Genomic DNA, 21,000 nt, shown 5'->3' on the forward strand with positions numbered 1-21,000 from the left:
ACATAGTTTGCTTTCAGTGAAAATAATAAATCTCTCTGAGAAATGGAATGTAATATTCAGTATTATTTTCTTTTGACCAACCCATAAAGAGAAAAATCCACATCATATCATTATATCAGTATCGAACCCCTTAGCAATTAGACCAATATTGGGATGGAGGCTCATGCTTCCTCCGTTTGTCTGCAGGTAGGCTCTCCAGTATGTGTCTGCACATGGAAAATGCTCAGTATATTTTCATTTTATTAATGAATAAATAAATGAATGTGTACACTGATTTTATCATAGGTGAACTAGGTGACAGCTTACTGGAAAATTCTATGGAGATCACTTATACAAGCTTACAAATGAAATTTAAAAAGCAAATTAGGGGCAGCCAGATGGCTCAGTTGGTTAGAGCCTGAGCTCTTAACAAGTTTGCCGGTTCAATTCCCGCATGGATGATAAGCTACGGCCCGTGCAACTAAGATTGAAAACGGGGTCTGGACCTGGAGCTGAGCTGCGCCTTCCACAATTGGATTGAAGGACAATGACTTGACTTGGAGCTGTTGGGCCCTAGAAAAACACACTGTCCCCCAAAATTCCCCAACTGAAAAAAAAAGTTTAAAAAAAATAAAAACAAAAAGCAAATTAGCTCTCTCTTTAATGGTGGACACCAATTCAACCACATGTTCACGGAGAATTTTCATTCATAAGTAGATCTTCATCATCTCGCAAATTGATCTTAGAGGTAGATCACAGGGGATATCATTCAAGCCCCACCATCTCTGCTGACGAGCATTCAGAACAGCACAACGCTCATCAGGATCACTGGGTTCACCTAGGTGCCAGAATCTGAAAGGGGAAAAAAGGATGAGGATGTGTCTTCAAATAGTGAGAAGGGTTAGAGACAGTGAGGGAGAAAGCTGGGGTTTAACTTTGTGAAAGTCAAGGCAGATATGCCCAAGTCATTCCTTTCCTACTTCTCATGCAATGTTTTCTCCATCTGTGTCTCTGACATTTCCCTTGAAAACTAAGCCTACACCATCCAGTACCGTGTTATCTTGGGGCATAAACACTTTCCCAGTAGATATTCCGGAGGCTCCCTTCTATGTGTCCATCTATACGCCCTGTTCCTAGGGAACTGCCACTGCTCCTTTAATGATGACAAGGTTTTACCTTGGTTCCCTGGTTCCAAGTATCAATCAATGTAGTTTGTTTCCTTTTTTCTTCTTCTTTTTTTAAATGTACTGCTTTTGGAGTCTAAAGAAGTAGCTAAAATCTCTGAATCTGCTACTATTCCTGTTATCTTGCACAAGGATTTTAATTTCCCTCATTTACATATCTAAAAAACAAAGAATAAAGTAATACCCCTACATATATCACCTAAGGACCAAAGGCAGTAATTTACTAAAATGTCCTAAAGTACTTAAGAGTTTTAAAATACCCTCATAAATATGAAATATTATAAAACTATGAGAATTTAGCTTATTTGCTTTATGAGAGATAGTAAATATTAACAATGGTTATAATCAATACAGACATAAATATTTGTTATATTTAGAAATATAAATGTACTGGTTAAAAGCACAGACTTTGGAATCAGATAGACTTGGTTTAAGGGCCACTGACACCACCACTGGATAATATTCACTGAAGTATCTAAACTCTCTAAACTCAGCTTCCTCAGCTCTACAGTGAGAAAAATAATGTGTGCCTCATAGAATTCTTCGTGATTAAAGTAGATAATAAATAAAATTATTTAACATAGTGCCCAAGAGTTAAAGAAGAGGTGAGCTATTTTATTTTAATACCTAACAGCTGGCATTGATAGTGTGGACCCCCTAAATTCCTGATGATCCAAGACACAGGATTCCTTTATCGAATTCTATACTCACGTGGCACTTCGATTGTATGGTGTCTGATCAACCCACTGCCAGTGTCCTGTCCCCTCTGGGTCTGACAGCCCCACAAAATAAGCGTTCCTTTTTTCCAGTTTCCCAGTGATAAATTCCTGAAGGAAGAAAAGAAAGCAGTGACAGCCTCTAGAGTATTCACGTTCAATTGATTTCTTTATGGCTTTAGGGAGAAGAGAAGGAAAGGAGAAGATGCAGGAACAAACACATGGAGGCCCTGCTCAGGATCCTAGGCCTTCCCCAGCTGTGCAGTGCAGGACCATACGTAGACATCCCTTGTGAGCATGATATTTGTCTTAATCTACTTGGGCTCCTATAACAAAATACCACAGACTGGGTGGCTTATAAACAACAGAAATCTATTTCTCCCAGTTCTGAAGGCTGGAATCCCAGATCAGGGTACTAGCATGGTGGGGCAAGTCTGGCACCTTCTGGCTGTGTCCTCACATAGTGGAAAGGCGATGTAGCGATTTGGGGTCTTTTTTATAAGAACACTAACCCAATTTATTGGTGCTCATGACCTAAGCACCTTGTGAAGGCCCCACTTCCTAATACCATCACCTTTGGGAATCAGAATTTCAACATATGAATGTGGAGGGGACACAAACATTCAGAGTATAGCAATGTTCAATACATATGGAAGCAATTTCTATCCATGATCATAGTGAATTCTCATCTCCGACTCACTTCCCTTCTTTTCTTCACTAAGAGATGATATACTCCAAAGTTATGCACGAGAAAACATTTGCAGATTAAGTTATTTTCCTTTCACAACCTCAGATTCTTTTGCTTCATTTCTGATTGTTGATGGTGATTCTTCCTGATTGAACTTTATTTCCCTATTTGACCTAACACCCCTTCTCTGTTAAACTGTCATTTATAAAATAATTACATGTTGCAATAATAAACTGATATTTCAGGCTGAAATAATTTCATTCTTCCTTTCAACCCCCACATATTGTATTTTAAATGTCCCCATTTATTTTGAGGGAGATCAGTTTCATGGAAGCAGGAACGAGGTGTGGAATGTAAAGGCTTAAGTGATCTTTCCCATCTATTTTAAAGTCTTTTGCCCCAGTGCCAATATCCCAAAACAATGAAAAATGTTCTCCCTAGCCAAAAGGTGTACAAAACCCAGACAAAATTCCTGACTTCATTATTTATTAGAAAGTACCTGCTCAGCCTTGGTGTTGATCACTAGAAGGTGAGCCTTCATTCCTGAGCAGTTCTTCTCACTCTCATTCCAATTTTCGTCTTTAGTAGAGATGAAGTAGCAATTCAAACTAAATGGCTCCCAACCCTTTGGGCAGCAGCTCCAGTCTTTGTCTGTAGTGACATAAGGCCATATAGGTACAATATAAGAAAAGTAATTCACAAAGTGTGTGTTAAAATTAAGGACCAAGAGGGATCCCATGGAAACCGGAACTCCCATCTGCATCCAGAGGTAACAAGGAGCCCCCGTCCATCAGGTGTAAAGGTCAAGTCTACCTACAACAAGCAGTAACAAAGCAGGGCCCCCTTTCCCTTGCCATAGTGCTATCAGGAAAAGCCAGCTAAAGCAGGGTTAAATAAGATCCAGACACTCAGAACATTATACATTAACATCTAGGTTTCAGTGGAAAATCACTCATTATACCAAACACCAAAATGTTCTCAAAATTAATATAAAAGAAAAAGAAAACAAATACATGGCAATACAACAGAAACATTAAAATTATCTGATTTTTTTTAAATTAAAGTTTATTGGGGAGACAATGGTTAGTAAAGTTACATAGGTTTCAGGCGTACAGTTCTGTAATACATCATCTATGTTGTGTGCTCACCACCCAGAGTCAATTCTCTTCATCACCATATATTTGACCCCGTTTAACCTCTTGTACCATCTCTCTCCCCTCTTACCCTCTGGTAACCACTAAACTATTGTCTGCGTCTAGGAGGGGTGTTTTTTTTTGGGGGGGGAAAGGGGAACAGAACTTTATTGGTGTGTACTTCCAGGACTTTTTTCCAAGTCAAGTTGTTGTCATTTCAATCTTAGTTGTGGACGGTGTGGTTCAGCTTCAAGTTGTTGTCCTTTCAGTCTTAGTTGTGGAGGGTGCAGCTCAGCTCCAGGTCTAGTTGCCATTGCTAGTTGCAGGGGGCATAGTCCACCATCCCTTGTGGGAGTTGAGGAATTGAACTGGCAACGTTGTGGTTGAGAGGATGCAATCCAACCAACTGAGCCATTCGGGAACTCAGCAGCAGCTCAGCTCAAAATGCCATGTTCAATCTTAGTTGCAGGGGTGCTGCCCACCATCCCTTGCGGGACTTGAGGAATTGAACTCGCAACCTTGTGGTTGGGAGCACACTAGCCCATGTGGGAATCGAACCGGCATTCTTCAGAGTTAGGAGCAAAGAGCTCTAACCGCCTGAGCCACCTGGCCAGCCCGCGTCTATAAGTTTTTGTTTCCCTATTCGTTTGTCTTGCTTTCTTGTTGCTTTTGGCTTTATGTCCCACATATCAGTGAAATCATATGGTCTTGACTTTTTCTGTTTGATTTATTTCTCTGAGCATAATAATCTCAAGATCCATCCATGTTGTCGCAAATGGCACTGTTTCATGCTTTCTTATGGCAGAGTAGTATTCTATTGTGAAATATATATACCAAATCTTCTTTATCCAATCATCTATTGGTTGTTTCCTTGTCTTGACCACGGTAAATAAAGCTGTAATGAACATCGGAGCACATATATCTTTACAGATAAATGTTTCCAGATTTTTTGGGTAGATACATACCCAGGAGAGGGATTGCTGGGTCATATGTTAATTCTATTCTTAATTTTTTGAGGAACCTCCACACTGCCTTCTATAGTGGTTGCACCAATCTGCATTCCAACCAACTGTATATGAGGGTTCCTTTTTCTCCACAGCCTCTTCAACACTTGTTACTATTTGTCTTGTTGATGATAACCATTCTAACTGGTGTGAGATGACATCTCATTGTGATTTTTATTTGCATTTCACTGATGATTAGTAATGTTGAGCATTTTTTCATATGTCTATTGGCCATCTGTATGTCCTCTTTGGAGAAATGTCTATTCAGATCCTCTGCCCGTTTTTTAATTGGATTCTTTGTTTTTTTGTTGTTGAGTTGTATGAGTTCCTTATGCATTTTGGATATTAGCCCCTTATCCGAGGCGTTGTTTGCAAAAATCTTCTCCCATTCAGTTGGTTGCCTCTTTATTTTGTCAATGGTTTCTTTTTGCTGTGCAGACGTTTTCTAGTTTGATATAGTCCCATTCATTTATTTTACCTTTTACTTCCATTGCCTTTGAGGTCAAATTCATAAAATCCTCTTTGAACCCAAGGTCCATAAGTTTAGTACCTGTGTTTTCTTCTATGCAGTTTATTGTTTCAGGTCTTATGTTTAGGTTTTTTATCCATTTTGGGTTAATTTTGGTACACGGTGACAGATAGCAATCTAGTTTCATTCTTTTGCACATGGCTTTCCAATTCTCCCAGCACCATTTATTGAAGAGGCTATCTTTCTCCACCATATGTTTCTGGCTCCTTTGTCTAAAATTATCTTGCCATATTTAAGTGGTATTATTTCTGGGATTTCAATTCTATTCCATTGGTCTGTGTGTCTGTTTTTCTGCCAATACCATACAGTTTTGATTATTGTTGCTCTATAGTACCATGTTTCCCCGAAAATAAGCCCCAGTTAAGATCATCAGCCAGATGGACATATTTAGTATGTTATGTCGATGTTTCAGAAGAAAATGACATGACTATATTTGAATAATGGTAGATTGTTGTACATGAAAAAATAAGACATCCCTGAAAATATGCCCGAATGCATCTTTTAGAGCAAAAATTTATATGAGACTCGGTCTTATTTTGGGGGCAATATGGTACAAGCTGAAGTCAGGGAGTGTGTTACTTCCAGCATTATTCTTTTTTCTTAGGATTGCTTTGGCTATTCGGGGTCTTTTGTGCTTCCATACAAATCTGATGACTTTTTGTTCTATTTCTTTAAAAAATGCTATTGGGATTTTGATGGGGATTGTATTAAATCTGTATTTTGCTTTGGGTAATATGGCCATTTTAACTATGCTGATTCTTCCAATCCATGAACATGAAATAACTTTCCACTTCTTTGTGTCTTCTTCCGTTTATTTAAAAAATGTCTTATAGTTTTCAGTGTATAGGTCTTTCACATCCTTCATTAAGTTTATTCCTAGAAGTTTTATTCTTTTTGTTTCCATTGCAAAAGGAATTGGTTTTCGGGGTTTTTTGTTGTTGTTGTTTGTTTCTTTTCTTTTTCTGAGACTTCATTGTTAGTATACAGGAATGCAATGGATTTTTGTACGTTAATTTTGTAGCCAGCAACTGTACTGTATTCATTTATGGTTTCTAATAGCTTTTTTGGTGGAGTCTTTAGGGTTTTCTATATATAACATCATGTATCTGAAGAAAGTGACAATTTAACTTCTTCATTTCCAATTCAGATGCTTTTTATTTCTTTCTCTTGCCTGATTGCTCTGGCTAGGACTTCCAATACTATGTTGAAAAGCAATGGTGATAGGGGACATCTGTTGTGTTCCTGAACATAGAACTTCAGTTTTTCACCATTAATTATGATATTAGCTGAGGGTTTGTCATGTATGGCCTGTATTTTGTTAAGGTATTTTCCATTTCATTAAGTGTTTTAATCATAAATGAATGTTGTATCTTGTCAATTGCTTTTTCTGCATCTATCAATATAATCACATTATTTTTATCCTTTATTTTTTTATGTGGTTCATCCTTGTGCCCCTGGGATGAACCCCTCTTCACCGTGATGTATACTCTTTTTAATGCATTGCTATATTCGATTTGCTAGAATTTTTTTTTTTAGGATTTTTGCATCTGTATTCATCAGAGATACTGGTCTATAATTCCCTTTTTTTTTGTTATCCTTACCAGGTTTTGGTATCAGGGTAATATTGGCCTCATAAAATGAGTTAGGCAGTATTGTCTCTTCTTCAGTTTTTTGGAAGATTTTGAGTAGGACAGGTATTAGATCCTACTGGAATGTTTGGTAGAATTCACTAGTGAAGCCAGCGGGTTCTGGACACCATACATCGTTATTACCATACTACTGACTATTTTCCTTATGCTATATCCTATATCCCCATGCCTGCTTTGTAACAACCAATTTGTACTTCTTAATCTTTTCCCTTTTTCACCCACACCCAACCCCACTCCCATCGGGCCACCATCAAAATGTTCTCTGTATCTCTGAGTTTGTTTCTGTGTCGTGTGTTAACTTATTTTGTTCTTTAGATTCCATTTATAAGTGAAATCATATGACGTTTGTCTTTTGCTGTCTGACTTACTACACTCAGCACAATATCCTCTAGGTGGTATTGACCTAATTGAGTTGAAAACTTATGCCCACACTAAAATCTATATGCAAATGTTTACAGCAGCTTTATTTACAAGCATCAAAAACTGGAAGGAATCAAGATGTCCTTTAACAGATGGAAGGATAAACCAACTTTGATACAACCTACAAAAGAATAATATTCAGTGATTTTTAAATGAACTATTTAGTCATGAAAAGACATGGAGGACCCTTAAATGCATATTGCTAAGTAAAATCAGCCAGTGTAAATTGACTACCTACTGTATAATTCTAATGGTAAGGCATTCTGAAAAAGGCAAAAGTATAGAGAAAGTAAACATTTCTGTGATTACTAAGAGTTTGGAAAGGAGGAAGGAGCACAGGAAATTTTTAGACTGCTGAAACTATTCTGTGTGATACTGTAATAATGAATATATGACATTATGTATTTGTCAAAAATCCATAGAACTTTACATATTTATTGTATGCAAATTTTTAAAATTCATTTAGGAGGTCAGGGGATCCCATTAAAGAATGAAGACTGTGACAATAGAATCTAACTGTATTACAAGTATAAGAAATAACCACACTGAAGAGGGTGGGGTGTAAGGTGATGACCTAAGTAACTTTGGAAATGGAGTCTATAAAAGACAAAAGAAACTGTGCATAAGCTCTGTATTCTAGATATAAAGTTGTTTCCCATGGTGATATGAGTTTCTGATTCTGATACTATTATCTGTGTTACTTGGAATTGAATAATTAAGTAAATGTATTGGGCAATGGTGAGAACCAGATTTGTCACTTAAAGATATCAAGGGGTGTAGACTAGAATGATGCATGTGATAATGGATTAGAGTTGGAGACATCAGTAAAAACTGATGTTTAACTTATTATAGGTACAGATAGTTACATGTAGAAATATTCATAGATATATGTAAATACACAGGTTAGTACACACATATATATTTTTTTGCTCTATCAGCTGAGAAGGCCTAAGAGAAATGATACCCCAGTAGCAATGAGCATACCTAGTGTCCAGAGCTTGGTTTCTAATACGGGTCTTCAAGTACAGGAGCCATAGCTCCTCAGACCCAAAAAATAACCTCTCAGGCTTTTCTGATAACTTAGGACACATCTTGTTGCTAATGGACACACAAAATAAATCAAGATAAAGCACCAAAGCTCACAGACCAAAGCTGTGGCAGCTTGATGCTGAGATGCTGAGTGCAGTTGCCTGGGAAGGAGCTTGGCAGGGCCACTCTTGCTGCTCAGGTGTGTGCTGTCTCTGTTAACAGCTTGCTGCAAAACAAACAGTAACTGCTTTGCTTGCTTTTTGCTTTGTTCTGTAAAAGTGAAAATCCTCTTCAGATTTACTTTGATTAACAAAAACAGGTACTAATTTAGGTCTTTTGTATAAGTGAAGTGGCAAAATGCAAACTTCTGAAAAGCGGGGGATACCTATGTTTTGTTATGGCAGCCCAAGCAGACTGATACAATGCTCCACCTTAAAGGACAGGGAGGATAATTCCTCAATACTTAATTGTGGGCTGCATACAGCAACTTCCCTCCAAAGTGTACAGCATGAAAAGGGGGGGGGGGAGAATAACTTTATACTGGAGAAATATGACAAACATTACCTCAGCCGTGTGATCAAAGTCAACATCAATTGTCAAAAATCATGTTGATAGAATATAATGTGATGAAAATATGATATAATGTGATGAAAATGGTACTTCATATCTGTGATCCTCCTCTCAAAAACCAATAACCCCAATCTAATCATTAGAAAAATACCGCTAATTTCCAATAGAGGCTCATCCGACAATATACCTGGCCAATATTCCTCAAAACTGCCAAAGTTATCAAAACCAAGAAACATCTGAGAAACTATCACAGCCAAGAGGAGCCTAAAAAGACATGAAAACTAAATGTAATGAGGTATTTTGGATGGGGTCCTAGAATAAAAAAAAAAATAACATTAGGTAAACCCTAAAGAAATCTGAATAAACTATGAACTTTATTTAATGCTAGCATATTAATACTGGTTCATTAGTTGTAATGAATGTACCTTACTAATGTTGAGATGTTAATAACTGGGGAAACTGTGCACAGGGGAGGGGAATGACATGGGAACACCTGCCCCATGACTCTCACTCTCACTCCTCTGAGCATGTCTTGCTGTTCAGTATCCTCCCGATTTCTCCAGCTCCATTCCATCCTTTTGGAACTGACATTCTGCTCTGCACATTTAAACTTTGTTCACATGGGAATTCTGTATTAATTGCTCAGTTTTGCTATAACTGTAAAACTGTTCTTTAAAAAATTGCCTATTTTTCTAATTAAATAATTCACATTCATATTTATATCACTATAAATTATCTTGATATCAACATTATCATCTTGATAAAACAAAACTAAAACTTTCTCTTCCAACATCTTCAGTCTTAGTCTCTATAGGTAAAACCCTGTAAGAGTATTTTATGTGTTCTTCCAGAAATGTTTTATGAACATACAATATGTTTTCTTCCATCACCATGTGATATATAGATGATGCATTCTCTTAGAAGGAGTGATTATTTTTCAACATCCCTACATCTATTTACATTCATACTTAAAGTGCTTCCATAACAAAGCCTTTTGGCAGGGCATTTTAACAGACGGGAGGGGGGCAAAAACTATGGTAAAACTCTCAAGCATTTCCTCATTCTCCCAAATGAGACTTTATAAATTCCAGAATAATAAAAGAGATAAAGATGCTTCAACAAAGCTATATATTCTAGAAGGAAACAGTCCTTATTATGATATGTCTGCATCAAAAGAAATGGAATTAAATTAATGTTATTATTTAGATGCCAAGAATGGCCCATAAATGTGTCATTATATCCTCCAGTTATTCAACTGATTACAGTCATGAGAAATAATTCTCTCAATTTACTGATGCTCATTTTTGTGCCAGATTCTCATTTTACGTTATTTTACTCTCTCCTGGTTTATTACTGATATACTTTAAACCAGATTATGAATTTGAATGGAAATGGAAATGATGAAGAAATTCTCTTACGCTCTCTGCTACCTGTACCTTTCCGTTCTGATTTTCCTCTGATGCACGTCAGCGCTGTGTGATGCTCTGGTAACTGGAACCCTCCTGTGCTTCCCTTACAGTGTAGAAAGTTGTAATGAGTCACTGTCAAGGAGGGAGAAAAGTTAGTTTCCTTTCCCTATATAACTGCTTAATTAGAGAAATGGGGCTGACTGCTCTAACCTCTCTCCCACCCTAATAGTAAGCCTCCCCCCGCCCCACACATTCTCTTTTCTTCCTATGCAATTCCTTTATTGCAGTTTCAGGTGAATTGGTTGAAAAGAATTGTTGAAAATGAATATTTCATCATATTGTGCATTTTGTACTTTATGAGAGTAGTTTTGCAAGCCTTTATGTGCATGTGCTTTTAAGCATACTTTTCTATCAGAATTTGTGTTAGCATGGAGATTTTTGGTGAACACTGTCCTGCAAAGTTTTATGAACCTTATACATTTATTTATCTTCTAAATGTTTTTACTTCAAAATATAACCAAATGTAAAGAACTAAAAAACATAAATTATCAAATTATTGTAAAGGGAAAATTCTAGGTAACAACTACCCAGATCAAGAAACACAACATTACCCACACCCCAGGTGACCTTCACATCCAAATGCAGCTCACTCCCTCTCTCTTAAAGGTAATCATGCCATAGCTTTTAAAGTAATCACTTTGTGCTTTGCTTCACAATTTTACCACTTAATAACATATCCCTAAACCATATAGATCACATTTGCCAGCTTTTGTACTTTATAAAACGGAATCATACAACATGTCTTCTTTTGGTTGTCTTCCACTCAACATTATCTGTTGTTATGTGCAAATTTAATTTACCCATTTTCATTGCTGTAAAGTGATCCATTGTCTTAATGCACTAAAGTGCATTTATCTGTTTTTCTTCTGGTAGAGATTTACATTATTTCCAGTGTCTGCCTATTGGAAGCTATGCTGCTCTCAGCATTTTTGACCATGCATCCTAGAGGACTTAAGCATGCATTTCTGCAAGGTATATGCCTAAGAGTGGAATTGCTGTGATAGGATATACATATTATCCACTGTGATAGTGGCAGCTTTCCCAAAGTGGGTTTACTGCTTTCCACGCCTACCAGCAACAATTCATTAGAGGTCCAGTTGCTCCACAGTATTATCAATATCTGGTAGTGCCACACTTTTAAATTATTGCCATTCTTGTATGTTAGCAATGGGATCTCATAGTGAATTTAGTTTGCATTTCCTTCAAAACTAATGGTTGAGTTTTTATATGTCTATTTTATATGTTTATTGGACATTTCATTCTGGTTCTATAGTGCTTATTCAAAATTTTGCCCGTTTTTCTGTTGTACGGTCAGTATTTTTCATATTGATTTGAAAGATTTGTTTATATATTCTGTACACTAATTCTTTACTAATTATGTGCATTACAAACATCTCCTATGGCTTTCTGTTTTCTCTCAGTGGTATTTTTTGTTGTACAGTAATTTTTATGTTAATTAACATAATTTGTCAATATTTTATTTATTGGCTAGCACATTTTGTAACTTGTTTAAGAAATCATTTTCTGACTCAAGACCATTAAGATATTCTCCATTTATCTTCTAAAAAGTGCTCTTGATTTGTTTTTCACATTTTGGTCAATTATCCATCTTGGGTTGGTTTTTATACATGATATGAGACAGGAGAACAATTTCATTTTTAAATTACGGATAATTAATGGTCCCTATAACTCTGTAATATCCCCTTCTGTTTTATATAAGGAGTTTAAATATGCTGGATCTGTAACTAAGCTCTCTATTCTTTTCCTCTGGTCTATTTGCCTATACTTGCATCTTTATTATATTACTTTAATTATAATAACATTGCAGTGGGTCTTGATATCAGAAACAACTGGTCTTCCAACTATTCTTCTTTTCAAAGCCAGTCTGTAGTCCATCTGAAAGTTGGTTTTTTGCATAAGAGGCAACCCTTTGTAATCCTAGTCCAAAATGGGGGATGATTTACTACAGCCACCAACCTTCACATGTATAGAAAAGGGTCTAAATTCCATCTTTCATTCTCTGAGACAAGGCAGCACCAGCAAACAATAGCAGGTCAAGTACATAGCCCTGAATATTAGATCCAAGACCCTGAAGATATTATAGATTGATATGTTGGGGGAAATCAAGATAACAAAAGATTTAGAGCAATTTTATGAAATTTGTTTGGGAAAATAACTCAAGGGGAGCTCCTCACTTTTGCTAATAACTTACCCAAACAACTTGCAATAAAGCAGGCACCAAGAAGTGAGATGAAAACAATAGCAATGGCCCAAGGGATCAGCTGGAACTGGGGGCTTCCTTCTACTAGGACAGAAAGGAAGACAAATAGGTTATCTGCTTCTCAGCCACAAGAGCTGGGGAAGCTAATTCTACCAAGGAGCAGGCTAAATATGAGGTCATCCAAAATATTTTAGATCTAGAGGAGGGCTTAATGTTTTCCCCTGACTAAATCAATTTTAGAGCTTACAAATCAATCAATCAATCAATCAATCAATCAATCAATCAGAACTATGTTAACAATTTTGAGGTTGGAATAGGAAACACTTTTTATAAAGAAGATACAAAACCCCAAAGTTATAAAAAATTGATCATATAGGTACATAAAAATTAAAACTTCTATATAACACAAATTCTGTTAAAACACAAGGAGATACAGAAGAAAAATCTTCTCACAATATTAATATCCAGACTGTATAAAGAATTTAAAAAATCAATTGGAAAAGTGAGCAAAAATTGGGCAAGAAATTTGCTGAATATTTAATTTACTGAATTATAAATTGGCCATTAAATGAATAAAAATATGCTCAATCAGAGAAATGTAAACAAAAATGTTATGGTAAGATTTTTAATATATCAGATTTTAAGAAGTAAATTACAAATATGTACGGCACTCTTGGTGAGGAAATAAATGCTTCTACTGAACTACAAACTAGAAAGTCTTTTAGACAGATCAAGTTAACAGCATTTATCAATTTTTAAATACATTAACATTTGTCACAACAATTTCAGTTCTAGAGATCTATCCTATAGAAATAACTGAATTTATTTATATTAAAGGATATTCATTACAGTACTTATGGAAATAGAAAAAAACACTGAAACAATATTTACATATGTATTATCAATAGTAGAGATTCCATATCACGGTGAATCTATATAATGGAATTCTATATGGCAATTAAAATAATCATATGTATCAGTGCATATTGCCATAAAAAATCTCCAAGACATATTGTTACATAAAAACATTTTTTACAGCACCACTGTACATTGTGGGTTCATTGAACTTTGCCATGTTGGGGTAACAAGCTAAAGTGAAACGTTAATTTTAAAATGATATATTTCTGCGTTTGTTCTCTATATTTCTCAAAATATTATATAATGTTCTCATAATACAAATCCATTCGTATCACTTAAGTAAAACATAAAATGGGGTAAAGTTAGAGACTCAGGAATGCTGTGAGCCTTAGTCGGTGTGTTTTCTATCTTTCTTCTATCTCTTCCCTTTAAAACAATCTTCCCAAATTTCTTTCTTTCCATCTTGTTTTTCTTTTATACACTTTAAATCCTCTGTGGGCCCAATTTATGTTTTACAAAGAAGTTTCTGTTACTCAATGTATTTAAATCTGTCTATGACCTTCCTCTTCACCAAAGTCATCCTCATTTTTTTCCACCATCTCCTCTCCATATCATCACATTCAATCTTCAAAACAACAACCATCAATTTGTATTTTTAAATCTTAGTCATAATTTTGCCTGCCTCTTTAAAACTGAAAAGAGAGAAGTACTCACGTCTATTTTGAGGTTCTTCTTGCCCCATTGTATGTTAACTCTTTTGTTGTCCAGTGTTTAGGAGGAACAGATGCTTCTAATATTTTCCTCCCAGGGTATATTTCTGTAGATAAAAGAATATATTCAGAAATACTTGAGATTGAACATCAATCTTACCTATTTTACTGAGACTATAAAGTTGCCAATATAAAACACAACTCAAAAGAAGAAGTCTTTTCAGAGACTGGGCTTTCGTTTGATTCGCTTTGGGAGACGGAGCAAAGAAAAAAAAAGGAAATTGAGAAAGCAACACCCAAAAACAGTTAGCAGAAATTTCCATAAGTATTTTGAAATCACTACATTGGTGTGACATGTCGAATCATCCAATTTGTTTTTATTCATTTAAACAAACAAAAAATTAGCGATACCCTAAAAAACAATCATTATACCTAATAAAATTTTAGTACTCTATTTGACAGAACTAGAGCAGTTACTATCTGCTGCCAAAGTTCCAGTGCAGATGCAAGAAAAAGGGGTCCTCGTGCTTTCTGTCTGTGGTAGCCAAGACTGAATGGGGGAATACAGGGGAAAAAAACATGGAGAGAGTGTTTGCAACTCAGAAATAACCTTGTAAACAGTGAAAAACCTGTTTTACTCCAAAGAAGAATCTTAAATACACGTGAAAAGGACAAACCAGTGCTCACAGACTCAAAATATTATAAAAGACCAGGCATTAAGAATGGACATTGGGCGGGCCCGGTAGCTCAGGTGGTTGGAGCTCTGTGATACTAACTCCGAATGCTGCCGGTTCAATTCCCACATGGGTCAGTGTGCTCTCAACCACAAGGTTGCCAGTTCGACTCCCGCAAGGGATGGTGGGTTACGTCCCCTGCAACTAGCTACGGCAACTGGACCTGAAGCTGAGCTGCGCCCTCTACAGCTAAGATTGAAAGAACAACAACTTGACTTGGAAAAAAGTCCTGGAAGTACACACTGTTCCCCAATAAAAAAGTCCTATTCCCCTTCCCCAATAAAAAAAAAAATCTTTAAAAAAAAAAAAAAAAAAGAAAGGACCTTAATGATAAGAGTAATCTCTTAACAAATCAAAATTGACAATGGGACTTATAGAGAAGGAAACATAATATAATCTTAGACCATTTCTTGGTCCAAAAGAGTCATGATCATGAGAAAGCTCCTTGATGAGAGTTAGCCTCTAGATAAAACATTCACACTTGATCATAGCGGTTGCACAAAATTAAGTGTTAATCTTAGCCAAGTAAAATTAAAAGTGTAGGACTGACAAAGATAGGAAGTAAAAGTGAGAAGAAAGTTGTAGGAGTAATCATCCTCATTTTAATACAGGTACAACAAAAAATTAATGAACAAAAATATTATTTAGAGTTGCAAAAGCAGCAAATAAATTCATAACTAAAAGTAATAATAATCATTTAATTGTCAAAATTTGAAAGAGAAAAGGTGAAAATAGAGAGGAAAGTGAAAAAGAATAGGGGAGCAAGAAGTACTGGGTTGTAATGTTCAGAAAAAAGAGATATAAGTATTATTTAGAGTCACAGAAAAAAATTAGCAGAATTAAAAAAAAAAGCTAAAACAATTTACCTCTGTGCAGTAAGGTTGGGGTAGAAAAGGATGAAGTGAGAGGCTGCTGCTTTTCATCATGAACTATTTTGTACTATTTAAATTGTCATCTTGTGCATATTTCATTTGACAATAGACCTTGATGATTTCAGAATTTGCATTCCTTTTTATTATTCCATACTACAAAATTGGCATGAGTACCTAAGTCAGTACAAGTGATTAGAAAATTAAAATGGCAAAGCTAACCCCTCTGAGTGCATTAGAGCACAGGAACAAGAAGAGGAATACAAGGTCCAGAAACATTTCTAACCCAGCTATGGTTGAAGATATTGTCAGTCTCTGAGAAAGTCAAATTCTGGAGTCATGACTCAGCTGCAGGAGAATATTCAAGCCATTAGTCATACTTGAAATCAGATAAGTAACAGCACTGAGGGTCTTGATAATAGATGCTTTTAAGTACAGAGAACAGCCAAAGGAGTGGCTGTTAGCTGCTGAGTGTCAATTGAGCGGTTTTCAGCACAGGGTCCAAAAGCAGAGTCATAGACATAAAAACCAACCTGGCCATAGGCAGAAACCTAATCATATGGGTGTATTTGGGGTAGTATGAGGATAGGGTAAATAACTTAAAAATTCATAGACAATGCAAGCACCCTGCACTGTAGATATCAGATTTATTAGCAGCAAAATAAATGTCAGCCCTACAACTGAGAGGAGTTGACATCCTTTATGATTTCTCAGGTCAACTCAGAAAGTAAGCAATGTTGTTTTTAGGAGATTGACATTGGTGATTAAAGCTGGAAAAGGCTGGAGAAAGAAGTAGCCAACAAGTTATGGATGCTTTGTGAAGAACACTGAAAGAGCAAGTTAAGAACACTGATCTGAGGTAATATGCTTCTCAGAGGTCAGATAGGACAGAGCAAACCAGAAATGTTTACGAGTATGTCTAGACCAACAGTAAAGATCTGCCTTTCTTTCCATAAGTGCTGCTGACACATCCTAGAGGACAGATTGTAGTCAAGGACATTAATAAAAGAACATTATTCAAGTAGGGTAGACAGCATCCATACTCTACATTACCAACTGGTATTTACATACCAGTCAGTATAGATGCTGTCTACCCCCTTTATTAATAATAATAATATTAATAACAATAAAAATCATAATAATAAATTATAAAATCCTTAGAAAACAGAGATTAAACACTTACATCTACATTTCTTTTATTATCAAGGGCAAACTTAACTTTTGTTTTAAGGCTATAGCAGTTCTACCAAATCACTATACTTTTAAATTCCATTAAAATCCTTTTGAGGTCGTCATTGTCTTACCTCTTATTTTCTATATAACCTGTGTATTGTGTTAAGTCTTTCATTTGCAAAATACAGAAGTAAGCCTACTAAAAACTTCCAAAGAGAGAAAAATGTATAGGAAGTCTGCTCATGCATTCCACAAAAACTAAAGTTACTGAACAACCAGTTTCCCAGAGGTTGAAGCAAGGTAGCAGAACTGCATTTGAACATCAAGAAGACAAAAATCATGACTGCAAAAGAAATATACAACTTTAACTTTGACAATGAAGACACTGAAATTCTAAAATATTTTACTTACTTTGACTCAGTCATCAAATGGAGACTGCAGCCAAGAGATCAAGAGACGGCTGAGACTCAGACGGGAAGCAATGGGAGAATTTGGAAAGATCACTCAGAACAAACGTGTGTCATTAAAGACCAAAGCTGAGATCATCCACCTCCTCATATCCTCAATTACTATGTATGGATGAAAAAGTTGGATGGTGAAGAAGGCTGAGAGGAAAAAAATGGATTCATTGGAAATACGATGTTGGAGGAGGGCTCTATGGATATTCTGGACCTCCAGAAAGACAAACAAGTGGGTCCGAGAGCAAATTAAGCCTGAAACATCGCTGGAGGCAAAAGTGACAAAACTGAAGCTGTCCTACTTCAGGCACATCATGAGAAGGCAGGGGCCTTTGGAAAAGACAATAATGCTGGGAAAATAAAAGGCAGCAAGAAAGAGGAAGACCAAATATAAGATGGATTCACTCCATAAAAGAAGCCATAGGCATGAGTCAACCTAGTTCTGGAAGATACAGCTCACAGTGGCCCATGTGGGGATCAAACTGGCAACCTTGTTATTAAGAGCACTGCACTCTAACCAACTGAGCTACCTGGTTGCCCCCTGTATTTTAATTTTTAAAAATAAATCTCTTCAGTGAAAGAAAAAAATGGAGCCTTGTGGCTCATTCTGGCCAATAATTTGTGACATGTTTCACATCAGGTCAAAACATTTACTACTTATAAGAGAATCTTCAGAGCTCTCTTTCCCCCATAATCATTCATATAGTGGCTGTACCATCTGTCTTGACTCCCAAGTGAGGAGAACAGTAATATAGAGTCTTACCATCTAGAAATGGACATACAGCATGAAAAAGTAGTTTTGTTTTGGTGTAATTGTTTCTCACAGCATAATACAGTCTATCCTGGCAAATACAATGTCTAAAAAATTGATAAGGTCAACAAACATGAGTATGAGTCTGAGGTCAATAGTATCTACCATAAGACAAAAATAGAAGGTAACTTTTTTAAATCAGAGAATATTTTGATTTATTTAATGAGAAACAGAAAGCAATTTTTTAAAAAGAAACAAAATTGAAGAATAGTGCATTGAAAACATGAAATAAGGTAGCAGTGATAACTCAGTGTAAAATAATCACAATAAATAGAAATGGGTTGAACTCACTACTTAAGACAGAAACTATTAAGATCGATCAAAGGATGCTGTTTACAAGATGCATACTTAAAACAAGTAGCAGGAAAATTCAAAAATGTTGACGGGATGAGATGAAATAAAAAAGAAAGGAAAAAAGATAAAGAAAAGAAAAAGACTCAGGCAATATGAACTAAAAGTTTGAATATCAATTTGAATTTCTAATGAAATAGAATTCAATGCAAACTATTGTAAATGAAGAAGAATGTCACATATTGTTAAAAGGCAACATAGAAGATTAATCATAACAGGAGAGAGACTCAAATTATATAAAGAAATAACTGACAGCAATAGAGGTAGAATTAGATAAATCAACATTTACAGTTGGAGATATTAACACATCTTTCTAAACTGGTTGATTAACCATACTAAAGATAAGCAGTCATACGTTTTGTACTTGGTTTTATTAACTAAAAACAAAATTTTAGTAGTCTGCCACCCGGAAGAGGGCCCTCACCAGAACCCGACTAAGTTGGAACCCTGATGTTGGACTTCAGTCTCTAGAACTGTGGGAAATAAATAAATTTCTGTTGTTTGTAAGCCACCTAGTCTACGGTAGTTTGTTTTCGCAGCCTGAACTGACTAAGACAGGTCTATTTTATTGTATTAAGTTATACTTCAATAAAGTCGATTCAGAAAAGAAGGCAATGAGCATGGCAAAAACCATTCTTTTCTCTCCATATTCTTCAGTTCATAAAGAGAAATTTCCACTAACACTTTCAGCATGTTTTTGTGGCTCTTCATTTCTCGCAGTATCTTAGACTCTTGAGATAAAATCTGATGCTTCCATTATGTCCACTGGGGAGAACCAATTAATCAAAGGGCAGTATTCAAGTGTTGTTTTTCTCTCTTGGCTCTCTACAGGAAGGCTAGCAGAGGTCTTTTTTTTCTAGCATGTAGCCTCCACAGTTCTCCCCCAAAGGGGTTTCCATTTTAGACTTGGAGTTGGGATAGTAATAAAAAACTTTTTTTTTTTTTGGCTACAAATCCAATCCGTATTTTTCAGTACAGCTTTACCATCAATAAATCTGGTATTTGGATTCTTTCCTGGTTTTTTTATTTCATTCTCTAGAACTCAGAAATGAGAGGGCTGTCACTAATTACCTTTAAACTTTAATAGAGTTATTATAATACCATTGAGTATATACTGTACTTTACATTACAGTTATTATAATACCATTGAGTATATACTGTACTTTACATTCCATACTTTTTACTTATAGTTGACATTGAATATTACTTTATATGAATTACAGCTGTACAGCATAGTAATTAGGTATTTATATAATTTATGAAGTGATCCCCCCAATAAGTCTAGTATGCATCTCACACTATACATAGTTTTTACAATATTATTGACTATATTTCCCATACTGTAGGAGTATTTCACATCCCTGTGGCTATTTTGTAACTACCAACTCTTACTTCCTAATCCCTTAAACTTTCTCACCCACCCCCACAACAACTATCATTTTGTTCTCTGAATCTATGAGTCTAATTTTTGTTTTGTTTGTTCATTTATTCTGTTCTTTAGATTCCACATATAAGTGAGATCCTTGGTTGACTTTGTAACTGATGATTTGGCCACTTGTTCCCTTCCCACACTTTAATCCCCGCTCTTATGTTTTAAATTCACCAATAAAGAGTGAACCCATAAAACTTAACCCCCCCCAACCATAACCCCATGAAAGAAGAACCCCAGACCTGCTCTCCCTCTGTCTCTCTCTTTTTATCTCTTCAGCCATGAGGAGGCTACTGGGGCCCATGTGAGTGCTCTCAGGGACTTCTAGCCGAAAGCGTAACTATCAATAGCTTGAGACCAACACAAAACCAGGTAAAGAAGGGAAAATTATTGAGAATCATCCTTAGATTAATAGTTTGGGCATCTGGATATATGTAGAAGCCATTTACTGAAAGGGAGAGCACAAGAAGAGACAGTATTTTGGTAAAATCGAGGGCCTCATTTCAACATGTAAAGTTTGAAATGCCTATCTATAATCTCTAAGGGAAACAACGGGACCTACTCATTTGGAACTCAGAGTGGAGGTCAAACTGAATAGGAATTTGAATATTAGAACAAGAAGTCTGATTACTCATGCAAAAGTGATATCTTCCAGTAAAATTGCTTTTCACAAGCAGGTCATCAAAAAACCCATGTCAATTTTCCATTATACAGAATTTTGACGAGTCACGGGGAAAGAGGAAGGAGGATTAGTTCCTGTACTATTTATTATGTCTTTACCAGAACACATGCTCTCACTGATTATCTTACTCCTGTTGTCCCTCATTTATTTTCTCTCATATTTCTTAAGGTTAAAATATGCCATCACTTGCCATCATGATTCTGACCATTTAATGCCAACTCTCTTCAGGTCTCCTAATTATATCACTTTTCTCTGTGCCAAACCTCAAGAAAAAATTTCACTATCTCAGAGCTTGTTTGTATTTCATTTTTATTTAGTTATAGGTTTACATATT

At 35.9% G+C, this 21,000-nt stretch overlaps 1 protein-coding gene across 11 annotated transcripts in view; it reads right to left on the reverse strand.

Annotated features, from left to right (window-relative positions):
- Window positions 1-220: 220 nt before the first annotated feature.
- LOC141570143 (C-type lectin domain family 4 member A-like) overlaps window positions 221-21,000 on the reverse strand; it is a 72,055-nt gene continuing 51,275 nt past the window's right edge. The window contains exons 1-7 of one of the 11 annotated variants that reach the window (XM_074326082.2): window positions 14,362-14,380; window positions 14,164-14,266; window positions 12,583-12,672; window positions 10,320-10,442; window positions 3,067-3,218; window positions 1,875-1,990; window positions 221-831 (exon numbers count right to left, since the gene is read on the reverse strand). In XM_074326082.2, coding sequence (XP_074182183.2) covers window positions 687-831; window positions 1,875-1,990; window positions 3,067-3,218; window positions 10,320-10,442; window positions 12,583-12,672; window positions 14,164-14,191 — 654 coding nt within the window. In that variant the 5' untranslated portion in view covers window positions 14,192-14,266; window positions 14,362-14,380 and the 3' untranslated portion in view covers window positions 221-686. Of the gene's footprint in view, window positions 832-1,874; window positions 1,991-3,066; window positions 3,219-10,319; window positions 10,443-12,582; window positions 12,676-14,163; window positions 14,430-21,000 lie in introns of those variants that run through there. The other 10 variants (XM_074326080.2, XM_088797736.1, XM_074326083.2 and 7 more) reach the window with 10 other exon arrangements.

Source organism: Rhinolophus sinicus, chromosome 1, assembly GCF_057876585.1.
Source record: "Rhinolophus sinicus isolate RSI-liver-muscle chromosome 1, RSI-T2T, whole genome shotgun sequence".
Classification (NCBI taxonomy): domain Eukaryota; kingdom Metazoa; phylum Chordata; class Mammalia; order Chiroptera; family Rhinolophidae; genus Rhinolophus; species Rhinolophus sinicus.